At 37.6% G+C, this 27,311-nt stretch overlaps 1 protein-coding gene across 3 annotated transcripts in view; it reads left to right on the plus strand.

Moving 5' to 3' along the window:
- The window catches only part of ATP7A (ATPase copper transporting alpha), a 141,004-nt gene that overhangs the window by 109,906 nt on the left and 3,787 nt on the right, over positions 1 to 27,311 (plus strand). For all 3 annotated transcript variants that reach the window (XM_082610812.1, XM_082610814.1, XM_082610813.1), the window contains 13 exons: positions 1,172 to 1,333; positions 3,342 to 3,418; positions 3,614 to 3,839; positions 6,341 to 6,574; positions 7,713 to 7,804; positions 9,547 to 9,674; positions 13,114 to 13,268; positions 13,480 to 13,614; positions 15,607 to 15,801; positions 17,373 to 17,555; positions 19,260 to 19,476; positions 24,792 to 24,938; positions 26,163 to 26,305. In XM_082610812.1, coding sequence (XP_082466938.1) covers positions 1,172 to 1,333; positions 3,342 to 3,418; positions 3,614 to 3,839; positions 6,341 to 6,574; positions 7,713 to 7,804; positions 9,547 to 9,674; positions 13,114 to 13,268; positions 13,480 to 13,614; positions 15,607 to 15,801; positions 17,373 to 17,555; positions 19,260 to 19,476; positions 24,792 to 24,938; positions 26,163 to 26,305 — 2,094 coding nt within the window. The remainder of the gene's footprint in view (positions 1 to 1,171; positions 1,334 to 3,341; positions 3,419 to 3,613; positions 3,840 to 6,340; positions 6,575 to 7,712; positions 7,805 to 9,546; positions 9,675 to 13,113; positions 13,269 to 13,479; positions 13,615 to 15,606; positions 15,802 to 17,372; positions 17,556 to 19,259; positions 19,477 to 24,791; positions 24,939 to 26,162; positions 26,306 to 27,311) is intronic.

Below are 27,311 nucleotides of genomic sequence, written 5' to 3' on the forward strand. Positions count from 1 at the left end.
ATGTTGTTGCAAATGGCAAAATTTCATTTTTTATGGCTGAGTAGTATTCCATCGTGTGTGTGTGTGTGTGTGTGTGTGTCTTTGTGTGTGTGTGTATCACATCTACTTTATCCATTCATCTATTGATGGAACTTAGGTTGCTTCCATATCTTGGCTATTATAAATAATGCTGCTATGAACATTGAGGTACATGTATCTTTTTTAATTAGTGTTTTTGCTTTCTTTGGATATATACACAGGAGTGGAATTGATGGGTTATATAGTAGCTCTATTTTCAGGTTTTTGAGGAAAATCCATACCGTTTTCTTTAGTGGCTGCAGCAATTTACATTCCCACCAACAGTGTACAAGAGTTCCCTTTTTTCCAACTTTTCTGAAAAAGGTGGTTCCAACAACTTTTGCCAGTTTTCTCATTGCTTTTGTGGAGGAGAGAATTTTTAGAAATCCTCACTCCACTATTAATGATATTCTTTTGGTGGATATTCTTCAATAAGTACTTTGTAATTTGTTGTGTATTCTTTTTGGTTACTTCCCATAATCTTTCAGTGGTTGGTTTTTGAAACTTTTGTCCAGTTTTATCATTGCTCTTTGGAGAAAGGATTTGCTGAGCTCCTCACACAGTCATTCCAGAAGTCCTGCCCCTCCATTTTAGAATTTAATACCTAACTAAAGTATAACCTCACTCAAGACATAGGGCAAAATACATTTTTGGACAAAGGTAGAACACTTTTGTTATCCATTAACCTTCACTAGAAGTAATACTAAAGGATATATATATATATATATATATATATATATATATATATATATATATACACACACACACACACACATACATACTGATATACTTTAGCAGGGTGAAAAAAATCTAGAGGGAAGCAAGGCATTGAATACAAGAAGCAATGATAGTTGTCAAATCCTCTATCACTGAGTAATAACAGGAAGAGGGAAACTTAATGAGATCCTTAATGTTTCAGCTGGGACCATATCTTTGTTCAGTGTGATATAAAAACAGTGATCTAATGATCATAATCTAAAGCATATGAATAGTGCAGATAAGATCTTGTGTGTTAATCCCTTGTTACAAGAGTTCTTTTAGTTTAAAGTAATAACACACATTTAATGGAGGAAAAAAGTATATTTCTGAATAACAAAGCCTTTGTCTTTAACAGGTGAGAGGAATGACATGTGCCTCCTGTGTACATAAAATAGAGTCTACCCTCACAAAACATGGAGGGATCTTCTACTGCTCTGTGGCCCTGGCAACCAACAAAGCACATATTAAATATGATCCAGAAATTATTGGTCCCAGAGATATTATTCATACAATTGAAGTAAGTGCCAAGACTTTGCATTTCTGTGTTCTTACCTATCTAGTCAGCACTCCCTTGAATCACTTCTGGTTTGTATCAGATAGAGATGATGAGAAAAATCTGATTCCTTTGTTTACCTCTATAGACAACGTCTGTCTCAAAATTTATGTAATGGTGTCTCCTTTTTTTTTTTTTTTTTTTTTTGTCTTCATCAGGAAGAATTAGGTAAAGGCACATTGGCACTATTGATCGGGAGCAGACTTAAGGCAGAACCACAGATCATTTAAAAATATTTAGAGAATGTAAGCAAAGTACAATTTGTTATGAGTAAAATTCATGTTAATCACTAAGAAAGTGAAGCATCCTGCTAGATGCTGTATTGTTTGTTAGGTCAAAGCAAATGATACCATAGTTAAAGTAAGAAATTTAAAAGACCAAACCTTTTTCTCTGTGACAAATTCATCCTGCAGTCTTCAGTAAATCTTAAGTGGTAATACATGTGAAAGTGCTTTAGAAGTTTCACTGTGGTCTAGCATTGGTGTTCTAATAATCTAAAAAGCATATTAATCATTCAGGTAAGATCCTGTTAATGTAGATAGTAATACCATTAACATCTTTGTGAAGCTAGCATTATTGAGTACCTACTATGTGCCAGTTACCAAAATTGCAAAGCTTCGACTCTTGATTTACTTCTCACAACAGTGCTGTCATCTTCATTTTGGAAGTGAGGAAACTCAGGTTATGAGATGTAACTTCCCCAAAGTCACATAGGTAGTAAGTGTCATAGCTGGGATTTGAGCCTAATCTTTCTGACTCCAATGCTCATGCTTGCTCTTTTCACTGTGTTATACTGCCAAGAAATGTAAGATGGCAGCATTTTCCCTAGCAGTTCAAAATATAGTGTATGTTACTGTCTATGTTCATATGAGTCTTACTTAGGTGTAATTTTCTTTCAGTACTTTATTTTATTGCGGAAAATTTTCGTTCGTGTTCTTTTTCGGGTACAACAAGAATAAAGACTGCATATGCAAACCCTTGAATAATATATTTAGTATGGTACTAGCTTTTGTGGCCTATTATTCAGTTTTCTGTACTTTCAGGGGATGGATGAATCAATGACTTGATAGATGTCAAAGCTAAAATTAAAAATAAAGTGATTAATATACATCAGTACTAGTAGATGCTTGTCTAAGTGTACGATTTATGATTTTACTGCTGAATTCTTTTTTTATTGGAGTACAGTTGCTTTACAGTGTTGTGTTAGTTTCTGCTGTACAGCAAAGTGAATCAGTTATACATATATCCACTCTGTTTTTGTTTTTTTTTTTTGCGGTACACGGGCCTCTCACTGTTGTTGCCTCTCCCGTTGCGGAGCACAGGCTCCAGACGCACAGGCTCAGCGGCCATGGGTCACAGGCCTAGCTGCTCCGTGGCATGTGGGATCTTCCCGGACCGGGGCACGAACCCGTGTCCCCTGAATCGGCAGGCTGACTCTCAACCACTGTGCCACCAGGGAAGCCCTCCACTCATTTTTAGATTCTATTCCCATATAGGTCATTACAGAGTATTGAGTAGAGTTCCCTGTGCTATACAGTAGGTTCTTATTAGTTATCTATTTTATACATAGTAGTGTATATATCTCAATTCTGTCTTTATTAGGTCATCATACACTCTGTCGGCCTGACCAAGTAATAGATTCTGCTTTTTTCCAAAATTACTTATTGGAGGCTTTAGTTGACTTGATATAAGAACCTCTACTGAGGACAACTGCACTTGAGTTAAATCAGTAGTTTGAGAACAGTAGGATAGACGTTAACTAGAGTTGAGAAAATACTCATTTCTTTGATGAAAGGTTAGAAACAAAGGTAATTAAGAGAAGGAAGCACATCTTCATCTTTATATTCCCCAGAATAACTTGCACTTAGTAATTGAAATGAGTTGTTCTTAATGACAATACCACAGCTTAGAATTTCCGTAGGTAATATTTATACATTCAGTGAAATAATTGTTTTCTCATGAATTTCCTTAGAGCTTAGGTTTTGAAGCTTCTTTGGTCAAGAAGGACCGGTCAGCAAGCCACCTAGACCATAAACGAGAGATAAGACAGTAAGTACTTTTGGAATGTCAGTGAAAAACAGATTTTGATTCCTCTTTACAAATTTAACAAACTGTTAGCATGTCAGTTTTTTCAATATCATCATTACACTGGGTGGGAATTGGTCACAAGTTATATTTCCTTATAGTACATAGAATCTTTAACCATTACCTATTTACTCAAATGATTTTTCTTTTCTATATTAGATGGCGACGGGCCTTTCTTGTGAGCCTGTTTTTCTGTATTCCTGTAATGGGGCTGATGATATATATGATGGTTATGGACCACCACCTTGCAACTCTTCACCATAATCAGAACATGAGCCAAGAAGAAATGATTAGCATTCATTCTTCTATGTTCCTGGAGCGCCAGATCCTGCCAGGATTGTCCATTATGAATTTACTATCTTTTTTATTGTGTGTACCTGTACAGGCAAGTGAAATGTTAGCAAGTATATTTGTTAATAATGAAAAATAGCCTAAATGTGGCAGGTGAGGCTATTTTCAATTGTACAACAAATATTGGCCAGGAGTACGATCATTTTATGCTGGATGCTTTACAAAAATCATCTTAAACTGAGTGGTTAAAGTAGATAATAAATTCCATTTTAACCCCGAAGGATACTGTTTAATGACAAAGCAGAGAATAAGAGTTCAATTCATCTTCAGTTATGAATTTGGTATTCTTATCTGCTACTGTATGTAACTTTATATTTAAAGTAATTATAATTATAAAATGTTATACTTTATTTTATTTTTATTGTCTTTTTTTAACTTTTTATTTTATATTGGAGTACAGTTGATTAACAATGTTGTGTTAGTTTCAGATGTACAACAAAGTGATTCAGTTATACATATGCATGTAGGAAGTCTGGGATTGACATGTACATGCTGCTATATTTAAAATGGATAATGGCCAACAAGGACCTACTGTATAGCACAGGGAACTGCTCAATATTCTTTTTTTTTAACTTTTTATTTTATACTGGAGTGTAGCCAATAAACAATGTTGTGATAATTTCAGGTGCACAGCAAAGTGACTCAGCCGTACATATACGCGTATCCATTCTCCTCCAGGTTCCCCTTCTATCCAGGCTGCCACATAACACTGTCTGCTCAATATTCTGTAACAACCTAAGTTGGAAAGGAATTTCATAAAATATTATATTTTATTTCTTTATATTTTATATTAAATGCATTAAAATTATCTTTATATAAATTACATTAAATATATTATAAATATATTTTATTTTAATATATTTAATTTATTCTATAAAATAATCATAATAGTCATATTATTTCTCCATGGCACTTAAGTTCATTACTCTCCGTATGTTTTCTTTTTTTTTAAATTTTCTTTTCTTTTTTTTTTATACAGCAGGTTCTTATTAGTTATCCATTTTATACATATTAGTGTATATATGTCAATCCCAATCTCCCAATTCATCATCCTCCCCCGCCCCCCGCTTTCCCCCTTGGTGTCCATACGTTTGTTCCCTACATGTGTGTCTCCATTTCTGCCTTGCAAACCGGTTCATCTGTACCATTTTTCTAGAGTCCACGTATATGTGTTAATATACGATATTTGTTTTTCTTTTTATGACTTACTTCACTCTGTATGACAGTCTCTAGGCCCATCCACGTCTCTACAAATAATCCAATTTCATTCTTTTTTATGGCTGAGTAATATTCCATTGTATATATGTACCACATCTTCTTTTTTTTTTTTTTTGCTTTATAACAAATTTAATCAGTTACACATATACATATGTTTCCATATCCCCTCCCTTTTGCGTCTCCCTCCCACTGTACCACATCTTCTTTACCCAGTTGTCTGTCAGTGGTCATTTAGGTTACTTCCATGACCTGGCTATTGTAAATAGTGCTGCAATGAACATTGGGGTGCATGTGTCTTTTTGAATTATGGTTTTCTCTGGGTATATGCCCAGTAGTGAGATTGCTGGGTCATATGGTAATTCTATTTTTAGTTTTTTGAGGAACCTCAATACTGTTCTCCGTAGTGGCTGTATCAATTTACATTCCCACCAACAGTGCAAGAGGGTTCCCTTTTCTCCACAGCCTCTCCAGCATTTATTGTTTGTAGATTTTTTGTTGATGGCTATTCTGACCGCTGTGAGGTGATACCTCATTGTAGTTTTGATTTGCATTTCTCAAATAATTAGTGATGTTGAGCATCTTTTCATGTGTTTCTTGGCCATCTGTATGTCTCCTTCGGACTTTTCAACTCTTCTTTTGAGATAAACTTTTACTGTGGAACATTTCCATCTAACAGATCTATTCCTTTCTCTGATCCTTATGAAAAGCAATAATTATTTTTAAAACATCTTAGTATGTTTCTCTCTACTAATGAACAATAAGCTTTTCAGTTATGTTTCCTAACAAAAACAGTGGACAGATCCAATAGCTTGTGATAGGTTGAATTTGAAAAGAGGGAGGTGAGTTTTATATAAAAAAATCATTGTCAAAAGAATGTAATTCTTTTCCTAGTTCTTGTTTTTGCTGGCTTCAAAAAGAAGAATCCAAGAACCACTTGACTTTCTTTATATTATGGAATATCCATTGGATCACAGCAGAGAGCTGCCAAGGGCTTGTACAACAATTTGAATCCACCCCCCCCACACACACACACACACACACATGTATCTGCTAAAATACAAGCACTATTGTTTCAGCTTAAAAAAATAAAATCACTCCTTAGGGGAATTCCCCATGGCCCAGGTTCGATCCCTGGTTGGGGAACTAAGATCCTGCAGGCCACATGGTGCAGCCAAAAAAAAAAAAATCTCTCCTTAGTTGTTTATGGATTAAATAAAAGCCAAAGGAAATTAACATTGATACTATATCTTAGTTATTAAGGTATATATGTGAATTTCAGCTTTTTTAAAAGCACTAATCACTGTTTCTATATTACAGTTTTTTGGAGGCTGGCACTTCTACATTCAGGCCTACAAAGCACTGAAACATAAAACTGCAAATATGGACGTACTGATTGTGCTGGCAACTACCATTGCATTTGCTTATTCTTTGGTTATTCTTCTGGTTGCAATGTATGAGAGAGCCAAAGTGAACCCTGTTACTTTCTTTGACACACCTCCTATGCTATTTGTGTTTATTGCACTAGGCCGGTGGCTGGAACATGTAGCAAAGGTAAACTAAGAAAGGGTGACATTTAAAATCTTGGGTGGGTAAATGACCATAATATTTTCTAGACCAATTATTGGAAATATACATTGATTTATGTAGTTAATTACTAAAAGAAGTATTTTTGTTTTGGCAGTATTTTAGGTTAAATATTCCTTTAGAAGATTTACCAAGTTTATGGAATTAATACTTTAGATAATACAGTGTGTCCATGTTTATTTTAAGAGACATTTAAGAGTACTTATTTTACTTATATCACATTATTAATGGAAAAATTGATGCGACCATCATTTAAAATAATGATGGAAAAAAATTCACCCACAATCCCATGGTATAATGGAAATCACTTTCTAATCCTGCTCCACATATGTTTATATTTTACAGAGTGGCAAACATGGTATCCATACCACTCTGTGCCCTTAACACTTTAAAGTTTTTTCCCTATTTTTGCAGTCTAGATAATTACTCAGTGTTTCTGAATAATATTCTCTCAAATCAATGTGCTATAATTTACTAAACCATTCTGGTTTTGTTCTCAGATTGTTTTCAGAGTTTAATTTTAGGTAATCCTGCATTAAATATATTTATGTTTAATAGTTATTTCTACTGAATTACTATCTTAGGATAAATTACAAAGGATATGATTAAAGGGCATAAATCTTTCTATGGCTCATGCTACTAATCTTAACAATTTTTGCCATCAAGTATATGTTAGTGAAGTAGTTTTACTACAACTTCATCAACACTGACTCCTATCTAAATTTTTGCTAAGTTAGTAGGCATTAAATGGTATCATAGAGTTGCTTTAGTTTGCATTTCTTCCATTAATAGCAGAGATAAACATTTTTCTACACAGCAGGTATTACATTTCTTCTTAAATGAATTGCTTATTTATGTCCTTTGCTCATGTACCTATTGGGTTCTGATGTTTTTCTTATTAATTTACATTATTTATTTAAAAATTATACCTAATAATACATTTTATATTTTGTGTACTTCATATTTTCAAAGTGAAACATTTTCTGATTTGAATTAATTAACATTCCTAAAGCTGCCTTTTAAGTAAATGTTAAAGATTATGCCTTTATTTTACATAAGACTTTTTCTTCCTTAGCATTGTTAACATATGTGTTTTAATTTATAGGGCAAAACGTCAGAGGCTCTTGCCAAACTAATTTCACTACAAGCTACAGAAGCAACTATTGTAACTCTCGATTCTGATAATATCGTCTTGAGGTATTTACCTTCATTATTCTTCCTTCTCTTTTTAACTTCTTAGGAAAAATATCAAATATACACAGAAGTAGAGAGAAAGGTATAATGAACTCACATAATCTATCTCCCAGATTTAACAATTATTCACATTTTGCCACACTTTACTTCATCTATACAATCTATTTTTCTTTCTGTTGTTGCAGTAGAATTTTAAAGTAAATCCCAGTTATGTGGTTTTACTGCAGATATTCCTGTTGTATTTCTAAAAAAGGACACAGTCTTAAATAATTATAATACCCATATTGCATCTAACAAAATGAACAATTATTCTTTAATGTGATCTAATACACAGTCCATATTAACATTTCTCCTGTTGTCTCCAAACTGTTTTAAGTTTCTTTGTTTGAAATGGAATTCAGAAAAGGTCCATGTGTCACTGCATTTGACTGATATGTTTGTTTGTTTGTTTTAAGTTTTGAGTTTTTTTTTTTTTTTTGGCTGTGTTGGGTCTTCATTGCTGCATGCGGGCTGTCTCTGGTTTCAGTGAGCGGGGGCTACTCTTCGCTGCAGTGCACGGGCTTCTCATGGTGGTGGCTTCTCTTGCTGCGGAACACGGGCTCTAGGTGCACAGGCTTCAGTGGTTGTGGTTCATGAGCTCGGTAGTTGTGGCTCACGGGCTCTAGAGTGAAGGCTCAGTAGTTGTGGCACATGGGCCTAGTTGATCCAGAGCATGTGCAATCTTCCCAGACCAGGGATCGAACCCGTGTCCCCTGCATTGTCAGGCAGATTCTTAACCACTGTGCCACCAGGGAAGCCCCTGTTTGTTTGTTTTTTGATTTTTTAATTGAGTTATAGTTCATGTACTATAGTATATGTTACAAGTGTACAGTGTAGTGAGTCACAATTTTTAAAGGTTGTACTCCATTTATAGTTATTATAGAATATTGGCTATATTCCCCATGTTGTACAATATATCCTTGTCACTTATTTATTTTATACATAGTAGTTTGTACCTCTTAATCCTCTACCCTATATTGTTCTTCACCATCCCCTTTCCCCACTGGTAACCACTAGTTATTTCTCTATATCTGTGAGTCTGCTTCTTTTTTGTTGTACTCACTAGTTTGTTGTATTTTTTAGGTGGCACATATAAGTGACATCATACAATATTTGTCTTTCTCCTGCCATGTTTGTTTTAATGTAGAACAGCTCCTCTCTCCAGTTCTCCCTCCCTTGTTCCTCCCTGCTCCTCCCTCTCCATACATTTGACTTGGTAAAGAAACATCTATCAGTTGTCCTTTAGAAAATCCCACAGTCCAAATTTGTCCCTGTTTCCGTCTGGAATCATTTAACTTGTTCTATACTCCTATACGACCTGTAAACTGGAAGTTAGAGCTAAAGACTTGATTAGATTTCGTTCTTTTGTATTTCTCATTCCTTTCCACATAAAATTATTTAGGCAAATGTACACAATAAATTAGTTGTTTTGTTCAGTAAAACCCATTACATTCTTTCTAAAGCTTTCATTTATTAGTTCATTGACTATTCAACAAATATTTAGAGCGCTACTTTGTGCTAGGTACTGAGGTATTCCCCAACAGTGAAAAAGACTGACGCTGTAGTTCCTAACTTAAATGTTGGTTCTAACTTCCATTGGTAGCAATTATGGGGCCACAAGCTTGATGTCAACTAAAAAGCTTGCATGGAAAGATCAGGGGGAGAAGCATACTGTCATGGTGCTTTTTATTTTAACTCATATCCAGTGAAGAGCAAGTGGATGTGGAACTTGTACAACGTGGAGACATCATTAAAGTGGTTCCAGGAGGCAAATTTCCAGTGGATGGGCGTGTTATTGAAGGACATTCTATGGTAGATGAGTCCCTCATCACAGGTATGTTCTTTCAGAGGATCATGACATGAAAATGAAGTGAACCCAAAGTGTTAATTAAAAATAGGCATGAAAGAAGTCCAAAAGATGGCATACTAGGAGGATGCAGAATTCGCATCTCCTCAAAACTAGGGCACCTACCAGGCACCAGTGGGGACCCACGGACACCTAACGGGATGGGAGGAACCCCCAGCCACCGGGTAGGACGTGGGGCATGGGGGGAGTGAAGGGGGAGGAGAAGTGGAGGCGGGATGGGACTGACGCCCCTGAGGGGCAGGGATCCCACACCCAAAGGAGGAAATTAGGGAACCACTGGGAGGACGGAGGATCAAAAGGGAGCATGGCCAGGCTTCCCCTGCCCACTTGGGCCCTGTAACCTCCTGAGATCCTGGGCCTGATCCTCTGCCCACCTAGGCCCCCTCCAGCCGTGCAGGTCCTGAGGGAGTGGGAGGGAAGGGGGAGCAAAAGTAAAGTCCAGACCTCTGAGACTGGCACCCCTGAGGGGTGGCTGGGGGAGGGGAGGCGTTCCTACACCCAGTGGGACCCACCCACGGTTAGGGGCCCATCAGGAACAGGGGAGACCATGGGGAAGCTGGTGGGGGAGGGGTGAGAAGGAACAGAAGGGAAGGGGGCCAGTGCTTTCCCTGTCCACTTAGGCACCGCGGCGCCTGTTGGTCTCCCAGGCCTAATCCTCTGCCCTTGGAGCCTCCCTCCTGACACACACAGCCCAAGCCCTGCCCCACACCCCCACCCAGGGCCCTACCTCTACACTCGGAGACCCCCTCCAATGAGCTGGGCCTAAACCCCACCCACACACCCTCACCCAGGGCCCTACCTCCAAACTCCGGAATTCCACACACCAGAGGCCCTCATTTCCACATGCTGCCTCTCCCCTTTGGCACAGGTCCTAAGCAGAGGTCCCGCCCCACGCTTGAACGTCTCCCTGCCTAGGCCCCAACCCGCGCTCAAATGTCACCCCCCACCCGCCTAGGTCCTGCCCTACCCTAAACCCTGCCTCTGCCGAAGTTCCACCTCCCTAAACTCCGCCCCCATAGCCAAGTCTTCTTTATTTTTTTCTTTTATTTTTGTAATTTTATTTTATTCTTTATAGTTTGTTAGTGATCTCTCCTTTTGGCTTCTTCCCTGCCCCCCACGTTGTTTTTTTTCTTTTCTGTGTTGTGGTTTTATTTTACCTTGTTGCAGTTGTTTCAATTATAATTTTATTTTTCCAAATACAATTTTTATCTTCCTAAATTTATTTTATTTTTTATTCGTTGATATTATACTGCTCCATTTTTTCTTTCTTTCTTCCTTTTTTTTTCTTTTTTTTACCGCACCACAAAGCTTGGGGGATCTTGGTTCCCAGGCTGGAGGTTGGGCCCGAGCTTCTGTGGTGGGAGCTCCAAGTCCAAGTCACTGGACTAACAGACAACCTCAGACCCCAGGGAATATCAATTGGAGTGAGGCCTCCCGGAGGTCCTCATATCAGCACCAAGACCCAGCTCTATCCAACTGCCTGCAAACTCCAGTGCTGGATGTCTCAGGCCAAACTACCAGTAAGACAGGAATACAACACCACCCATCAAAGAAAAAAAAATGAAATGACAAAAAATATGTTACAGATGATGGAGCAAGGTAAAAACCTACAAGACCAAATAAATGAAGATGAAATAGGCAACCTACCTGGAAAAGAATTCAGACGAATGATAGTAAAGAAGATCCAAAATCTCGGAAACAGAATGAAGAAAATACAAGAAACATTTAACAAGGATCTAGAAAAGCTAAAGAGCAAACAAACAGTGATGAACAACAAAATTACTGAAATTAAAAATACTCTAGAAGGAATCAGTAACAGAATAACTGAGTCAAACGAACGGATAAGTGACCTGGAAGATAAAATGGTGGAAATAACTGACAGCAGAATAAAGAAAGCAGAATAAAAATAATTGAGGACAGTCTCAAAGACTTCTGGGACAACATTAAACGCACTAATATTTGGATTATAGGGGTCCCTGAAGAAGAAGAGATAAAGAAAGGATCTGAGAAAATATTTGAAGAGATTATGGTCAAAAACTTCCCTAACATGGGAAAGAAAATAGTCAATCAAGTCCAGGAAGCACAGAGAGTACCATACAGGATAAACACAAAGAGAAACATGCTGAGACACATTAAATAACTATCAAAAATTAAATACAAAGAAAAATGTTAAAAGCAGCAAGGAAAAAGCAACAAATAACTTATAAGGGAATCCCCATAAGGTTAACAGCTGAGTTTTCAGCAGAAACTCTGCAAGCCACAAGGGAGTGGCAGGACATATTCAAAGTGATGAAAGGGAAAAAACTACAACCAAGATTACACTACCCAGCAGAGATCTCAATCAGGTTTTTTTTGTTGTTGTTTTTGTTTTTTTTTTTTTTTTGGCGGTATGCTGGCCTCTCAGTGTTGTGGCCTCTCCCGTTGCGGAGCACAGGCTCTGGACACGCAGGCTCAGCAGCCATGGCTCACGGTCCCAGCTGCTCCGCAGCATCTGGGACCTTCCCAGACCGGGGCACGAACCCGTGTCCCCTGCATCGGCAGGCAGACTCTCAACCACTGTGCCACCAAGGAAGCCCTTCTTTGTGGTTTTAGTTATGCTACTGAAGGCTCTTTTCACTGAGCCGAATGTATAACCAGAGGAAGTTGTCACATTCTGCTGTACAGCCCAATAGACTTTGGCAAATTTTCCTGAGCAAATACCTATTGTGTCTTCCTGCCCTAAAGACCGGTCTAGTCTGAGCTGGGATAGGACTCTAGGTTTTCCACATCAGGGTCAGCTCTAAAGAGAATAAGCCTGGAATAGTTTTAGAGATCTTAGATAACTAAGGCCAATCCAGAGCAGAACCAAAATAACACCTTTCCTACCTCAGTCCTTATGATAGTGCCAAAAGAGGCTCAGTTTATGAATTGTGTGGAAATAACTTAGGATTCTGTGTTTCTCAGTAGGGGTGCTATTGCTAGTTTGGATGGGACAGTTCTTAGTTCTGACTGACTATCCTACACATTATGGTGCATTTAATATCCCTGACCCTGACCTACTAAATTGGAGTAGCAGTACCCCATGCTCCACCTGTAGTTATTACAAGCAAGAACTCTCTCCTCCATTTATAAATGCTCCTTGGGAACAGGTTGAGAACCAATGACCTAAGACTAGAGTAGAAGTCCAAAAGTACCTGCCAATAAGCGTTAACACATTAGGTTTTTCCAGTTTAAGATATATATCCCTGGGTTTGGCCCAGAACTGACATAAGGAAAAAGAGAGGGCAACCTTCACCTAGGCATTTGTCCAGATTCTATTTCAGGAAGGAAGAATCTCCTTTCTAGATATTGACAATTGACAAATAACTGTATATTTCAAGATAGTATTTATTTATGCTCCCTAAATGTATCTTTACTCCTTATATAGGGGAGGCAATGCCTGTGGCTAAGAAGTCTGGCAGCACAGTGATTGCTGGTTCCATTAACCAGAATGGGTCACTCCTTATCCGTGCAACCCATGTTGGAGCAGAAACAACCCTTTCTCAAATTGTCAGACTTGTAGAGGAGGCCCAAACATCAAAGGTAAATTAACTCCCTAGGAGAACCAACGTATTTTCATGAAAGCCTACTCAGTATAAATCTTGATCTAGTTTTTATGTGTTCCTTTGATTAATTCTAGCTGTATTAATATGGAGTTTATTAAAATATTTGTGCTCAATACTAAATATGCTCTGTATTCATTATCAAAAAAGGAGACTTTGATATACATATCATTATTATTTTTTAATTCTAGGCTCCTATCCAGCAGTTTGCAGACAAACTCAGTGGCTACTTTGTTCCTTTTATTGTCATTGTTTCCATTGCTACCCTTTTGGTTTGGATTATAATTGGATTTCTGAATTTTGAAATCGTGGAAACCTACTTTCCTGTAAGTGACTTATAACACCTTTTTTCATATGTAAAACTGAATCTTTTGCATAAGTAATTAATTGGAAAATAATAATTACTGGTATCTTTAACAGACTGGAGTGAGAGGGTGATAAGAATAACATTTGCATTTCTATAAATATAAAAGAAAACATAAAAGGTTTTTTTCATCATGACTTGTGATTTTCCAAAAGCAAGTACAGGCATACCTCGTTTTATTGCACTTTGCTTTATCGTGCTTTGCAGATATTGTGTTTTTTACAAATTGAAGGTTTGTGGCAACCCTGCGTCGAGCAAGTCTATCGACGCCATTTTTCCAACAGCATTATTTTTTAATTAAGGTATGTACATGTTTCTTGAGACATAATGATGTTGCACATTTAGTAGACTACAGTATAGTGTAAACAACTTTTACATTCATTGGGAAACCAAAGAATTCCTGTGACTCACTTTATTTCGGTGGTCTGGAACTGAACCCACAATATCTCCGAGGTATGCCTATAGTGACCTTTCACATTTTATACTTAGTCTGAGTCCCAGCATGATTTTGCTTTCACAAAGGACAATGGATATATTGAGGAAAATCTTGGGATCTCAGCTCTGCCACATACCATTAGTGTGATCTTAGGTCAACTTAATTTCTCTTTGAGCTTTGGTTTCCTCACCTCTCAAGTGAGATTTTAATAATGCTCATCCAGCATAACTTGCAGTTGTAAAAGTTAGATAAGATGATATATATTAGACACACTTTGTAATTTATTAAATGCTTTATAATTATAATATTAGTGTCTGCTTCTCTCTAGTTCTATGATGTTCTCTAACGTATGGTGTCATAAAGTGGTAAAGTAGACCTGGACTGTACCTCGTGTTAGAGATAAAACCTTTAAGTCACTAAATTTCTCTTATCTTCAGTTTTGTCATCTGTAATATAGTGATAATAATACCTAAATTTCAGGATTGGAATTAGTGTAGGTGAAAACATACACTTGTGACATATATGAAAGCATAAGCTTAGATGTCTATGAAAATCCCCTCCAATTCTGTCTCTCTCTATATATATAACTCTTAGATGATCACTTAGTTTAAGTATTTGAGAACTTAGTAAGAACATAGCACTGTAAAACCATTATTATTAAGAAAGTCTTACTTTGTTGTGTTTCTTTCTTTTAAAAATGTCATGCTGTACACTGTTTCATGCTGTTTTTCCCTTCAATTAAAGAACAGGTAGAATCATAACATCTATGTATCTATTCCATGATATGGTCATTAGTATAATATTAAAAAGTTTCTTTAAATGATTCATATTGGTTGAGTACTCATTGAACAAGAGGATTGCTGGGAAGTATTTTGGAACGTGTCTCCTTCAGGAATTTTTCTCATGAGTTCAGGGAGTCTTAGGAGATTTCTCCTAATACTATCGATCATACTTACCCACAGAAGCAAATACTCAGTGTCACTAAGAGCTATACTACCAGATGTACTCAGTTCACATTGTTTTGTCCAAAAGAATTTTATTGAAATGTGGTGAAGCAACCTTTTCAAACTGGGTGATTTTTTTCATTGTCTTTAAAGAATAGTGTGAAAGACAGCTTTATGGTGTTAATATACAGAAGTACAGAATTATTTTTGTTCAGGATCAAATATGTTGAGAATTAGGTCCTATGTTTGCAGCTATTTTTGGAAGTCCCTATTCTCTCAATATGGGGGGGTTGGCTTTTATTATGTTCCTTATATTCACTCCATAGTTTGGAATCAGCAAAATTAAAATCTTGATTTTAGGACTGTTACTTGTTTACCAGTTATGTCAACAATATCTTGTATTCATAAAAGAAAAAAAGTGTTTTCTTACTAATAGCTAAAACATATGTTGGTAGCTAAGCAGGATTATGTGTGACTCCAGAATTGTGGTTTTATTTAAATAGAGTTAAGCTTTGTTCCTTTTGTTTTATTCAACTCTGAATCAGTAATCAAAATTCATGCATTTCTTCTCAAGGGCTACAACAGAAGTATCTCCCGAACAGAAACAATAATACGCTTTGCTTTCCAAGCCTCAATCACAGTTCTGTGCATTGCATGCCCCTGTTCACTGGGATTGGCCACTCCAACTGCCGTGATGGTGGGTACAGGAGTAGGCGCTCAAAATGGCATACTAATCAAAGGTGGTGAGCCATTGGAGATGGCTCATAAGGTAAGATACTCCCCAGAACTAAGAGTTGTCTCATTCAAACTGGCAATAGCACCCGTATTGAAAAATAGAGTCTTAAATTATTTCTACATAGCCCATAAGCTGAGCCTCTTCTGGCACTATCGTGAGGGTTGAGGTAGGAAGGGTGTCAGTTTGGTTCTGCTCTGGATTGGCCTTAGTTATATGAGACCTCTAAAACTACTCCAGACCTACTCTCTTTAGAGTAGACCCTGGTGTGGAAAACCTGGAGTCCTATCCCAGCTCAGAGTAGACTGGTCTTTAGGGCAGGAAGACACCATAGATATTTGCTCAGGCAATTTGCCCAAGTCTATCAGACTTCTAACCTGTTTGTGTGTGGCTCCATGTTTGTGCTGTTCGCCATTAGATAGGGCTTGCTGTTCCTCTGCCTTTGCTGCCACCAGCTGACAGTTTGCAACTATGACTTGAGGAATATAATCCTGTCCCTGATCTCTCTCCTATTAGAATTTCCATCACAATCTCAATCAAGGCTATTTGACTTAAACTAAAACCATGTTCCTTCTAGTATTTTCTTATTATGAGAATATAAACTATAAAGAGATGCATGTAGTAAACACAGAACGCAACTTAGAACAGATTTGGAACCTCATCTAGCCAGTGAATATAGGCTACTAATTTTTATAGTAATTTTAAATTTTGATATGATTTCAAACTTAAATAAAAGTTGCAAAAATAGTATAAAGAACTCCCATATACCCTTTACTGTAGATATGAAGCCCCTTTCCTAAGAACAAGGACAATCTCTTACATAACCACAGTACAAAGATCAAAATCAAGAAGTTGATATTGATATAATACTCTTGTTTAATCTGTTGTCCATATTCCAGTTTCCTCAGCTAACTCCATCATCCTTTATAGCTGTTTTTAATTTCGTCCAGAATCATGCTTTGTATTTAGTTGTCATATCTCTTTTCATCTCGGTTCCTCAAGCTATTCATTTCTCACAGTTCATTATCCGAGTTTACTGTGCGGTGACTATTCTTTAGTTCCAGACTCTTCCTTTTTCCTACCTGGTCTGAGTTTCCCTCGTTGGTTTCCTGAGCTGTCTCTTCTCAGGACAAGCTTCTCATCTAGACTCAATAAAGTCAAAGCAACCCAGAAGGTCTTATATGGTGCACACTTCAACTTAATTACTTACTTATAATCATTTGCCTACTGCCCAGATTTCCCCTACAGATCTATTCATTAGTACTGAAAGCCTTTCTCTTTATCTAGAAGCACTAGAGGAATCTCTTAATTACCTATTAACAGTCAATTCTTAACAAGTAGTTGTAGTTATTTAACATATGTCCACAGTACGTTGAACATTTGCAAGGGAGGGCTATTAGGTGTAACTAAGGATATTTCTTCCCTTTTTCTCACTTCCTTTTATTCTCCCAATGACAGTTTATTTAGTCCAATTAAATCAGAGGTCAGCTTATTAAGAAACAAGATAGTAATGTGTTTGTCAAAGTAAACCTTTTTCTCATTTCTGGAAAGCTGATGTTAAGAATTATCAAGACATATAGGTGCACTGTATTTTGATTTTCTTACAGGTAAAGGTAGTGGTATTTGATAAAACTGGAACCATTACCCATGGAACCCCAGTAGTGAATCAAGTAAAGGTTCTAGTGGAAAGTAACAGAATGCCATGCAATAAGATCCTGGCCATTGTGGGAACTGCTGAAAGTAACAGTGAACACCCTCTAGGAGCAGCCATAACCAAATACTGCAAGCAGGTACAATTTTTCCCTTGTTTATTCATGATTTACATATATAGTTGGTATGAAGCTAGAGAGACTCGTGTTTTCTCATTTTATTTTGTATGTCTTAATTTCTTCATGCAGGAAAGTATAAAGATGAAAACAAAAATTAACTATAACCCTACCACACAGATAACCCCAGTCAACTGAAAAATTAGTATAGAAGTAATACATATTTATGGTAGGAAAATTCAGATAGTTCAGCATTACATAACGAAAAAGGAAAGCCTCATTCCCTGCCTCCTTCCATAATTCCTCTCTCCAAAGTTTAACAAGTATTAACCTGTTAACAGTCTTTTTAAATAACAGCTTTATTGAGGTAAAATTCACATACCATAGAGTTCACCCTTGTAAAGTTACGATTCAATAATTTTTAGTATATTCACAAAAGTGTGCATCTGTTAACCATTTTTAGTTCATATACCAGCATTTATTATTTTTTAAACTTTACATAGAAAGGTGATACAATGACCAATCTTTGGTACCTTTTAAAAAGATTTTATTAAATGATTTTTCCATATCACGACATATAGATCTGCCTCATTGTTTTTAATGACTATATTGTATTCTATTGTATGATTGGTTTTTTGGCTCTTACCATGTACAGTTAACATCCTTGTCAGCTTTTGCACATTTATCTCTAATGTCCAATGCCTATCAATGCAACTGCTAGATCAAAGGATACATGCAGTTAAATTCTGATGAATATTACCAATGCTCAAATGACAAATATTATCAACACCCACACAAAAAGGTGTACCAGTTTATATTTTCATGAGAAGTTGAATGCCCATTTCCCCACATTCTCACCAACACTTTATTTTTTCCAGTTCAATAAGTAAAAAATATTTATTCATTGATAGTTTACTTTGCATTTTTTAAATTATGAATAAGGTTGAGCATCTTTTCACATGTGTATTGGCCATTTGAATTTCTTTTTCTATACCCTGTTTGCTTGTATCCTTTGCCTATTTTTTCATAAGATTGTTTACCTTTTTCTCATCGATTTGTATAAGTTCTTTGTAAATTATCTCACATAGTTTTTCAGTTAGAACGTGGCAGTTTCACCATTGGTGTTGCCATTTCTTTATTTGTTCTTTCCTTTTTACCTATTAACTATTACTGACCTGGCTTCTTTACACCCAAATTAAATAACAGAGAGGATAAAGATATAAAGAGACAGGAAACAGTGATGGTCACCAGAATTCTTTGGCTCATTAAGGACACAGAGTCATACTAGAGAGACCCTCTGGTAACTGAAGGCCCTGTTCTTTGTTACCCTTTTCCCTGTACTGAATAGAAAATCTGACTTGAAAATAGAATTAAATATGTAACTTGTAATTCTCTACTGGAAAGGACAGAGAATATTGATAAACCTTCCACATTTTCTTTCCCTAAAGTTGGTATAAATCTTATAAAGTGGGATTTAAAATAAGTATTGTGAGGTTCTCCTCTAACTTTGAACATTATACACAATGCTCTGTTCTTTTGTCCTTATCAAAAACCTACTGTCAAATAGGCAATGATAAGTGACAGTTTTATTCTAAACATTCAGAATTAACCAGGCATGTAGATTGTGTCTAAACATTTAGAATTAACCAGCAGTAATCTTTGATCTTGCTAATGAGGACCTTGGATTATTAGAACAGCAGAGGAAATCCTTCTGTTTCTATCTGTTAGGAGCTGGACACTGAAACCTTGGGTACCTGCATAGATTTCCAGGTTGTGCCAGGCTGTGGTATTAGCTGTAAAGTCACCAATATCGAAGGCTTGCTACACAAGGATAACTGGAAGATAGAGGAAAATAATATTAAAAATGCATCCCTGGTTCAAATAGATACAAGTAATGAACAGTCATCAACTTCATCTTCCATGATTATTGATGCCCAGCTCTCAAGTAAGCTAATTTTCTTTGTAGTACCAATTATGGGACAGTTATTAACAGATGTCTAACTTTATAATCTGAACTGTTATATAAGAAACAAGATTGGTGTCATGGTTTCATTTTCGTAAATCAGTTTCACTGTAGGCCTTCTAATTATTTTACTCAGTTACTCAAGAACATTTTTCAACTGTGCTCCTTGATTACAGTAGAGGGTGATAAAGTCTAGTCTTAGCTGATCTTCCATCTTTTAGTTCAGCTTTCTTTCTTTTATTTCTCACCACAGTTGCTCCAAACCTTTTGTATCCTTCACAAGCTCCTATGGCCTTCCCCCTATTTCCCTAAGTAAATTGTCCTGCTTATTTTTCACACAGAAATTTAAGGTTCTCAGACATGTGTTATTTCAGGGTTTTTTGCTTAGAATGTTTCCTTTTTCAGGGAAAGAAGTATCCCTCATCTTGCCTAATGAATCCCCTCATCTTTGCCCTAGATCCCACCCTCTCTTGATTCCTCAGGGACCTCATGCTCTGTTATGTCCCCTTGCTTCTTTTTTTTCCAACTCTCTGTCATAGCTCCTTCTCCTAAACATATAAACATTTCTTCCATCAAAATCACTGTATTCCCATCTAGATTTTATCCTACCTGTCTTTCTTTTCCTTAATATCCAAGCTTCTAGAAAGAGTAGTCTAGGCTGGCTGAATTCACTTCTTCACTGCACAGTTTGGCTTCTGCCCCATCCATACTAGTGAAACTGTTTTAAGTCCACTGGTGATCTCATTTAGTCCCCTCTCCAGTGGTCACTTTTCAGTCTTCATTGCTGTATGACCTCGCTAAGGCATTTGACAATATTGACCATTTCTTCTTTCCTAAAATGTTTTTCTCCCTTGATTCCATGACCCTGCTTTCTCTAGATTCTCCTCTCGCCTACCTGGCTGTTCTTTCTAATCCTCTTCTGATTCCTCTTTTCTCCTGCTCTCACATGTTGGGTGTCCTCAGAGTTTTGTTCTTTGTCTTTTGTTCATTTTACATACTCTTTCTGTGCATTCTTTTTTCTTTTAATTTTTTTTTTTTATTTTTTGGCTGTGTTGGGTCTTCATTGCTGCACACTGGCTTTCTCTAGTTGCGGCAACCGGGGGCTACTCTTTGTTGTGTTACATAGGCTTCTCATTGCGGTGGCTTCTCTTTGCTGCGGAGCACGGGCTCTAGGCATGTGAGCTTCAGTAGTTGTGTCACGTGGGCTCAGTAGTTGTGGCTCGCGGGCTCCAGAGGGCAGGCTCAGTAGTTGTGGCGCATGGGCTTAGTTGCTCCACGGCATGTGGGATCTTCCTGGACCAGGGCTCGAACCCATGTCCGCTGCATTGGCAGGCAGATTCCCAACCACTGCACCACCAGGCAAGTCCTCTCTGTTCAGTCTTGTTCATGCTTATCACTTATTCTACCACGTGTAGGTTTCCACTGCCCCTCTAAAATCCATATCTGCAGCCAAGGCCAGTTTCCCGAGTTTCCTGTTGGTCTATCCATCTGACCAAAAACATGCTATACATACCTAAGTGTGCCAGCACCCCCCTACCCATCTGTGCTTGAGTAATTTTTCTAACATGCAAACCTGAGTATATCACTTTCTGACTAATACCTTTTATTGCAGTGGTTTATAACCTATTTTTGAATCACAAACCTTTGGAGGAAGGTGGTAAAAGCTATGCCCACCACTCAGAAAACTTCTGTTTTGGACGTTTGTATGTATCCAAAAGCCCCTCCATGGAAATCTGTTAAGGACCCTGGCTTTACAGGCTCTCCATCTCCAACAGGACAGAGTCCAGTCTCTGTGGATTTTGTTCAAGAGCTGTTCCCCATGATACATCTCCTGCCTGCCTGCACCACCCATCTTGTCTTTTTCCACTGTCACCCACGTACACTGTGTTTCGTCCATATGGAACTACTTAGAGTTTCTCCGTACATCGTGCCATTTCATGCTCATTAGATCAGCTCATTTGCTATTTTCTCATCTTTGAAGACTTAGCTCACATCTCTCTTTAGTGAAGCCTTCACTGACTGACATACATAGGCAGAGATATTTGCTCTTCTTTTTTAGTCATAACTGTACTTAATCTCTAGATGTGCTAGGCACACTGCATGAGAATTCTTTATTTACCTGCCTGTTTATACTAAACTCTGATTTCTTTATTATCTGTCTGTGAACTCACAGTATCAAGCACACTGACACACAGTAATTTCATTCACCTGACAGGTTTTATTAAGCACTGTTCAAGACACTAAAGAATCAACAGTGAGCAGAATAGACGAAGTCCCTATGTCATGGAGTTTACATTCCTGGTGGGAGAACACAAGACAGTGAGCAAATAAATAAGCAAACATAGTCTGTCTGATGGAGATAGTGCTGTGAAGAAAATGAAGAAGGGCAAGAGATATAAGGAATGCTGGGAGTAGCAGGTCCTGTTGATATAGGCTGGTCAGGGTAGGCCTCATTGAGAAGATGGTGTTTGAGCAGAAACCTGAGGAGGGGGAGGGGAAAAGTTATGTGAATATCTGTGATGAGAGCATTCCAGGAAGGAGAAATGTTAAGTACAGAAGGCTTGAGTCAGGAGTGTGCTTGACTAGTTTAAGGAACAAAGTTGCCAGAATGGAGTAAATGAATGGGAAGGAGGTAAGGGATGAGGTAAGGACATTGAAAGGACTTTGGCTTTTACCCTGAGATGGAAAGCCGTTGGAGAGTTTTGAGCATAGGAGTGACAGAATCTGACTTAATGTTTAAAAAGTATTATTTGGGCTGCTCTGGGAAAAATACACTGTTGCAGGGGGTAGGGGGAAGGGCAGAAGCAGGGAGATAAGTTAGTGGGCTATTGCCATAATCCAGGTGAAAGATAATGGTGGCTTGGACCAGTGTGATAACAGTAGAGGCCGTTAAGAAGTGGTCAAATTCTGGACATATCTTTTTTTTTTTTTTTTTTGGCTGCGTGACATGTCTTGTGGGGTTTTAGTCCCTGACCGGGAATTGAACCCGTGCTCCCTGCAACAAAAGCTTGGAGTCCTAACCACTGGACCACCAGGGAATTCCCCTGGATGTGAGCTGGCTGACAGATCTCACAGATTGGAAATGGGGAGTTAGGCCAAAGTTTGTGGCCTAAGCAATTTAGAAGGATGGAGTTACCATTTAAACAAGATGGAGAAGATCACAGGAGGGGAAATATTGAGGAAAAGAGTTTGGTTTTTGATATGTTAAGTTTGAGTGCCTGTTAGGTATTCAAGTGGAGATGTCGTATAAATGGAACTATCAAGGAGGCAGGTGGCTGCACAAGTCTGGAGTTCCAAGGAAACAAACTGGGTTGGAGATGTAGACTTGGGAGTCATCCACTTATAGATCTGTGCTGGCCAATATGGTAGCCACTATTTACATGTGACTATTTAAATTTAAATTAATTAAAATTTAATTTAATTTAAAATTCAGCCCTTCAGCCATACTAGTCACTTTTCAGTGCTCAATAGCCACATGTTGTTAGTGGCTACTGTATTAAACAGAGCAGATGTACAACATTTCCATCATCACAAAAAGTTCTGTTGGACAGCGCTGATATAGATGGTATTTAAAGCCATGAGACTAGATAAAATCATCAAGGAGTTGGGAATTCCCTGGTGGTCCAGTGGTTAGGACTTGGCGCTTTCACTGCCATGGGCCGGGGTTCGATCACTGGTCGGGGAACTAAGCTACCACAAGCTGCGAGGTGCGGCCAAAAAAAAAAAAAATCATCAAGGAGTGAGAGTAGATAGAGGGGGAATGAGATTAAACCTGAAGAGGTTTAAGGACTGAGACCTGCAACACTACAAATTAAGAGGTCAGGGAGATGAAGAAGGATCAGCAAAGAAGACAGAAGAAGTGGTGAGTGAGGAGGTAGCTCATAAGATGTGGTGATCTAGAAGCCAAATGAAGAAAGTATTTCAAGGCAAGAATGATCAACTGTATTAAAATGCTGCTAGTAGGGCAAGTAAGATGAGGACGAAGAATTACCCATTAGATTTATTAAAGATCACTGGTGTACTGTATGAACAATTCTTTGGAGTAACAGAGACAAAAGCTGTATTTGAGTGGGTTCACAAGAGAATGGGAAGGTATGAATTGGAGGGCAGCCGATAGAGACAACACTTTTGAGAAGTTTTGCTATGAACAGAAGCAGAGAAATGGGGTAGTAGCTAGAGAGGTAAATGAGATCAAGAGAGGGTTGTTCCATTTTCTTTTGTAAAGATAGGACTATGTACAGCAGAAATAGAAAATATGATTATGCAGGAGAGAGGGGAGAATTGTTGGAGAGACGTTCTAAAATAGGCAAAGGGGGACTTCCCTGGTGGTCCAGTGGTTAAGACTCCGTACTCCCGATGCACGGGGCCTGGACTCGATCCCTGGTCAGGGAACTAGATCCCACATGCTGCAACTAAGAGCCCTCATGCCGCAACTAAAGATCCTGCATGTTGCAACTAAAGATTCTGCATGCTGCAACGAAGATCCTGTGTGCTGCAACTGAGACCCGGCACAGCCGAATAAATAAATAAATAAATAAATATAAAATAGGCAAAGGAGGGGGATCTAGTACGCAAGTGGAGAAGTTGCCCTTAAATAGGAGTAGGGGCCGTTTATAATAACAGAAGAGAGGCTAGATCAGTATGTACACAGGCACAGGCAGTTGGGTAGATGCGGCAATAAGAGCTTGTGGAAGTTCTCTTCTGATTGCTTTTATTTTCTTCCTGAAGTAGGAAGCAGAGTCATCATCTGGTATGAGAATGGGAGAAGAAAAGGTATAAAGTAGCCATCTAGAAGGAATGGAGAATGAATGGACTAGGGAAATGTAGTAGAGTAGCCAGGCATCACTAAGGGCGCACTTAAAGTTAGTGGTCACACGCTTAAAATGAGACATCAGTATGGTTGTGTGTTCTTGTCCAACACTGATGGTTGTACTGATGCACAATAAATATTTTTAATTTAATTCAGTTGCTATGGAAGATCATAAGGAAGGGTCACATGGAAAGCGTCACCAAGAAAATAACGTTTGAACTGGCTCTTAAAGAATATATATGATGCAGTTTGGTATTTGAAGAGGAGGGATGAGGACCTCCAGGTGGTCCTCACTCTTCATGTGCAAAGGCCCAGAGGCATGGAAGAACAGAGTATGTTCCTTGAACATTTGGAAATCACTGTTGTAGGCTGTTTTCTACCAAAACCAATGTAGTGACTGTGCAAGATTAGAGAGGAAGACTGTCCCTAAAGGGTTGTTATAAATATTAAACAAGTTCACTAAATGTAATTTCTGTACTTTCTTCAGATGCTCTTAATGCTCAGCAGTACAAAGTTCTTATTGGTAACCGGGAGTGGATGATTAGAAATGGTCTTGTCATTAATAACGATGTAAACGATTCCATGACTGAACATGAGAGAAAAGGTCGGACTGCTGTATTGGTAGCAGTTGATGGTAAGGTTTTCCTTAAATACACTACGACTCAGTGTCATGATTTCACTTGTTTTCGGGGTATTTTTGAGAGACATCTGAACTATGAGGGTTATTCAGAAGCAGCCTGAATGCAAAGTAAAAATGTCAGCAATACGTAATTGTTACTGATTAATTTAAAATTCTCTTGCATTTGCCTGGCTTTGTTATTTTCCTCCGTAGCCTATGGTTTTAAAAAAAGCTAATCAAGGATTTTTTTTTAAAACCTAAAAATAACATTATAGCAAAGTAAAAGAATATTCATAATCTCGTCATCTAAACAAAATGTCAGTTTTAATTGACATTTCTGGATATATATTCATACACATCACACAGAATTACAATATTAGTAATATACTGTTTATAAATGGGTACATTTTATTTTATGTAAATTTTACCTCAAAGTTGAATAAAAATTTAAAATTCCTTGTACACATACTGTTTCATTTTATCTTATTTTATTTAATAGTAAATATTTCCAATTGTATTTTAATGTGGCACCATTTATCATACTTATACACTATGACTAACTTAATCATTCCCCTGTTGGAAATTTAAGCTACTCCTAATATTTTATTATTATAAGTAACACCACAGTGAACATCTTTCAGGTTTTAGGTATTTTGTTAAATTATTTCTTAGGGTACATTTCTAGCTGTGAGATTAAATAGTCAACATTTATAATCCTTGCTAAGTATGAAGGCAGTATCTTACTATGGCCTTTTTAGGCCCAGGAAGAAGCAGAAAATACCATTTATTTTTGTTTTTAAAATAGCTACTTATAGTGATTTTTTTCCCAGTATAAAATGCCAGTTTTGTTTCCATCCACCCCTTCACCTTAAAAAGGGTGAAGTTTGAGTTTTCAGTTTCATTTGCCTTTAAATTAGCTAAAGTGTTTGGGACTATTGGCCAATACTTCTCTAAAGAAAGAAAATAAGTCTTTTAGTATCCAGTAAAGTCTCTTCAGTTTCCTATCATTACCTTCATTAGTAAGCCCTACCTCACTCTGTGAAATTTTCACAACCAAGTATGGAGGCTTGTTGCAGGGTTTGTGGTATAAAGTCTATGTGGTCTTGGAGATATTTTGAGTTAAGCCAAGTCCTGAACAACTTCACTTAACAAAATTCATTTCTTTCTGAAATTTTAAGTCAGAATATTATTCTGCTTTCACCACATTCCAAATTCTATCTTCTGGTGCTCCTATATTAGATGAGCTGTGCGGCTTGGTAGCTATCGCTGATACAGTGAAGCCTGAAGCAGAATTGGCAGTCCATATTCTGAAATCTATGGGCTTAGAAGTAGTTCTGATGACTGGAGACAACAGTAAAACAGCTAGATCTATTGCTTCTCAGGTAATGGGTTTACTTAGTTGTTGGGGTGGGAGTATGTGGTAACTTCTCATTCTTCACATACATTTCCTTTCTTGCCTTCAGCTGCTAAAGAAGTCATTTACCTATTATTTTCATGATCCCTGAGTAGCCATATCTGGTTCCTTAAAGAAAAATTGGCATACTGTGCAGGAAGGACTTTAGGTTTTGTCTGGAACTGTTATAAGTAAAAAGCTATTTGCTTAGTTCATGGGATGCTTGAGTGACATTGTACACAGTTTCTGTTGATGCTTCCTTTGAAATGTTGCTGATAGTCTCCACCGGTGCTGCCAGCCTAAGCCAGGCTCTCATCCTCTCATGCCTAAAGTACAGCAGTAGCTCCACGCACGTTCCTCTCTAGTCCATCCTGGATACCACTGATAGAACCATCTTCCATAGCATTCTTCTGCTACTCACCCCCACATTTGCCTTCCCTCTAAAACTTTTCTCATATTAGTCTTTTCTATTTTGGAATGCCTTCTCCCCTCTTCCATTAAATAATAAAGATAATATATAAATACATTCTTGTATAAAAAATACAGAAGCCTATAAAGTAAAACGTTTAAGTCACCATTTTCCCAAGCCTCCCTGTCCAGCCCTATCCCCTTACACTTTTTCATATGCTTATATGTTCATATACAGATATATAGTTCTGGTATTTTGAACATAAATTGCATCATTTTTGTACAACTTGTTCAGCAGTTTGCTTTCTTTCAGATAGCAATATAATATGCCTTGGAGCTTTGTCCATGTCTGAACATATAAAGTTATTTCATTCTTTCTACATCATTGCATTGAATTCCATAGTACGGATGCATCATAATGTACTTAACCATTCCTCTAATAAAAAAAATAATTTATGTGGTTTTGAAAATTTTGTTTTACAAATAAGGCAGTAATATACATCCTTGGACATACTTCTTTTTATACATGTACAGGTATGTCCAAAATATAGCTAGGGGTGGAATTGCTGAACCAAATGACATGCACA

This window comes from Mesoplodon mirus, assembly GCF_964341445.2.
Source record: "Mesoplodon mirus genome assembly, chromosome: X".
In the NCBI taxonomy this organism is placed as follows: Eukaryota; Metazoa; Chordata; class Mammalia; order Artiodactyla; family Ziphiidae; genus Mesoplodon; species Mesoplodon mirus.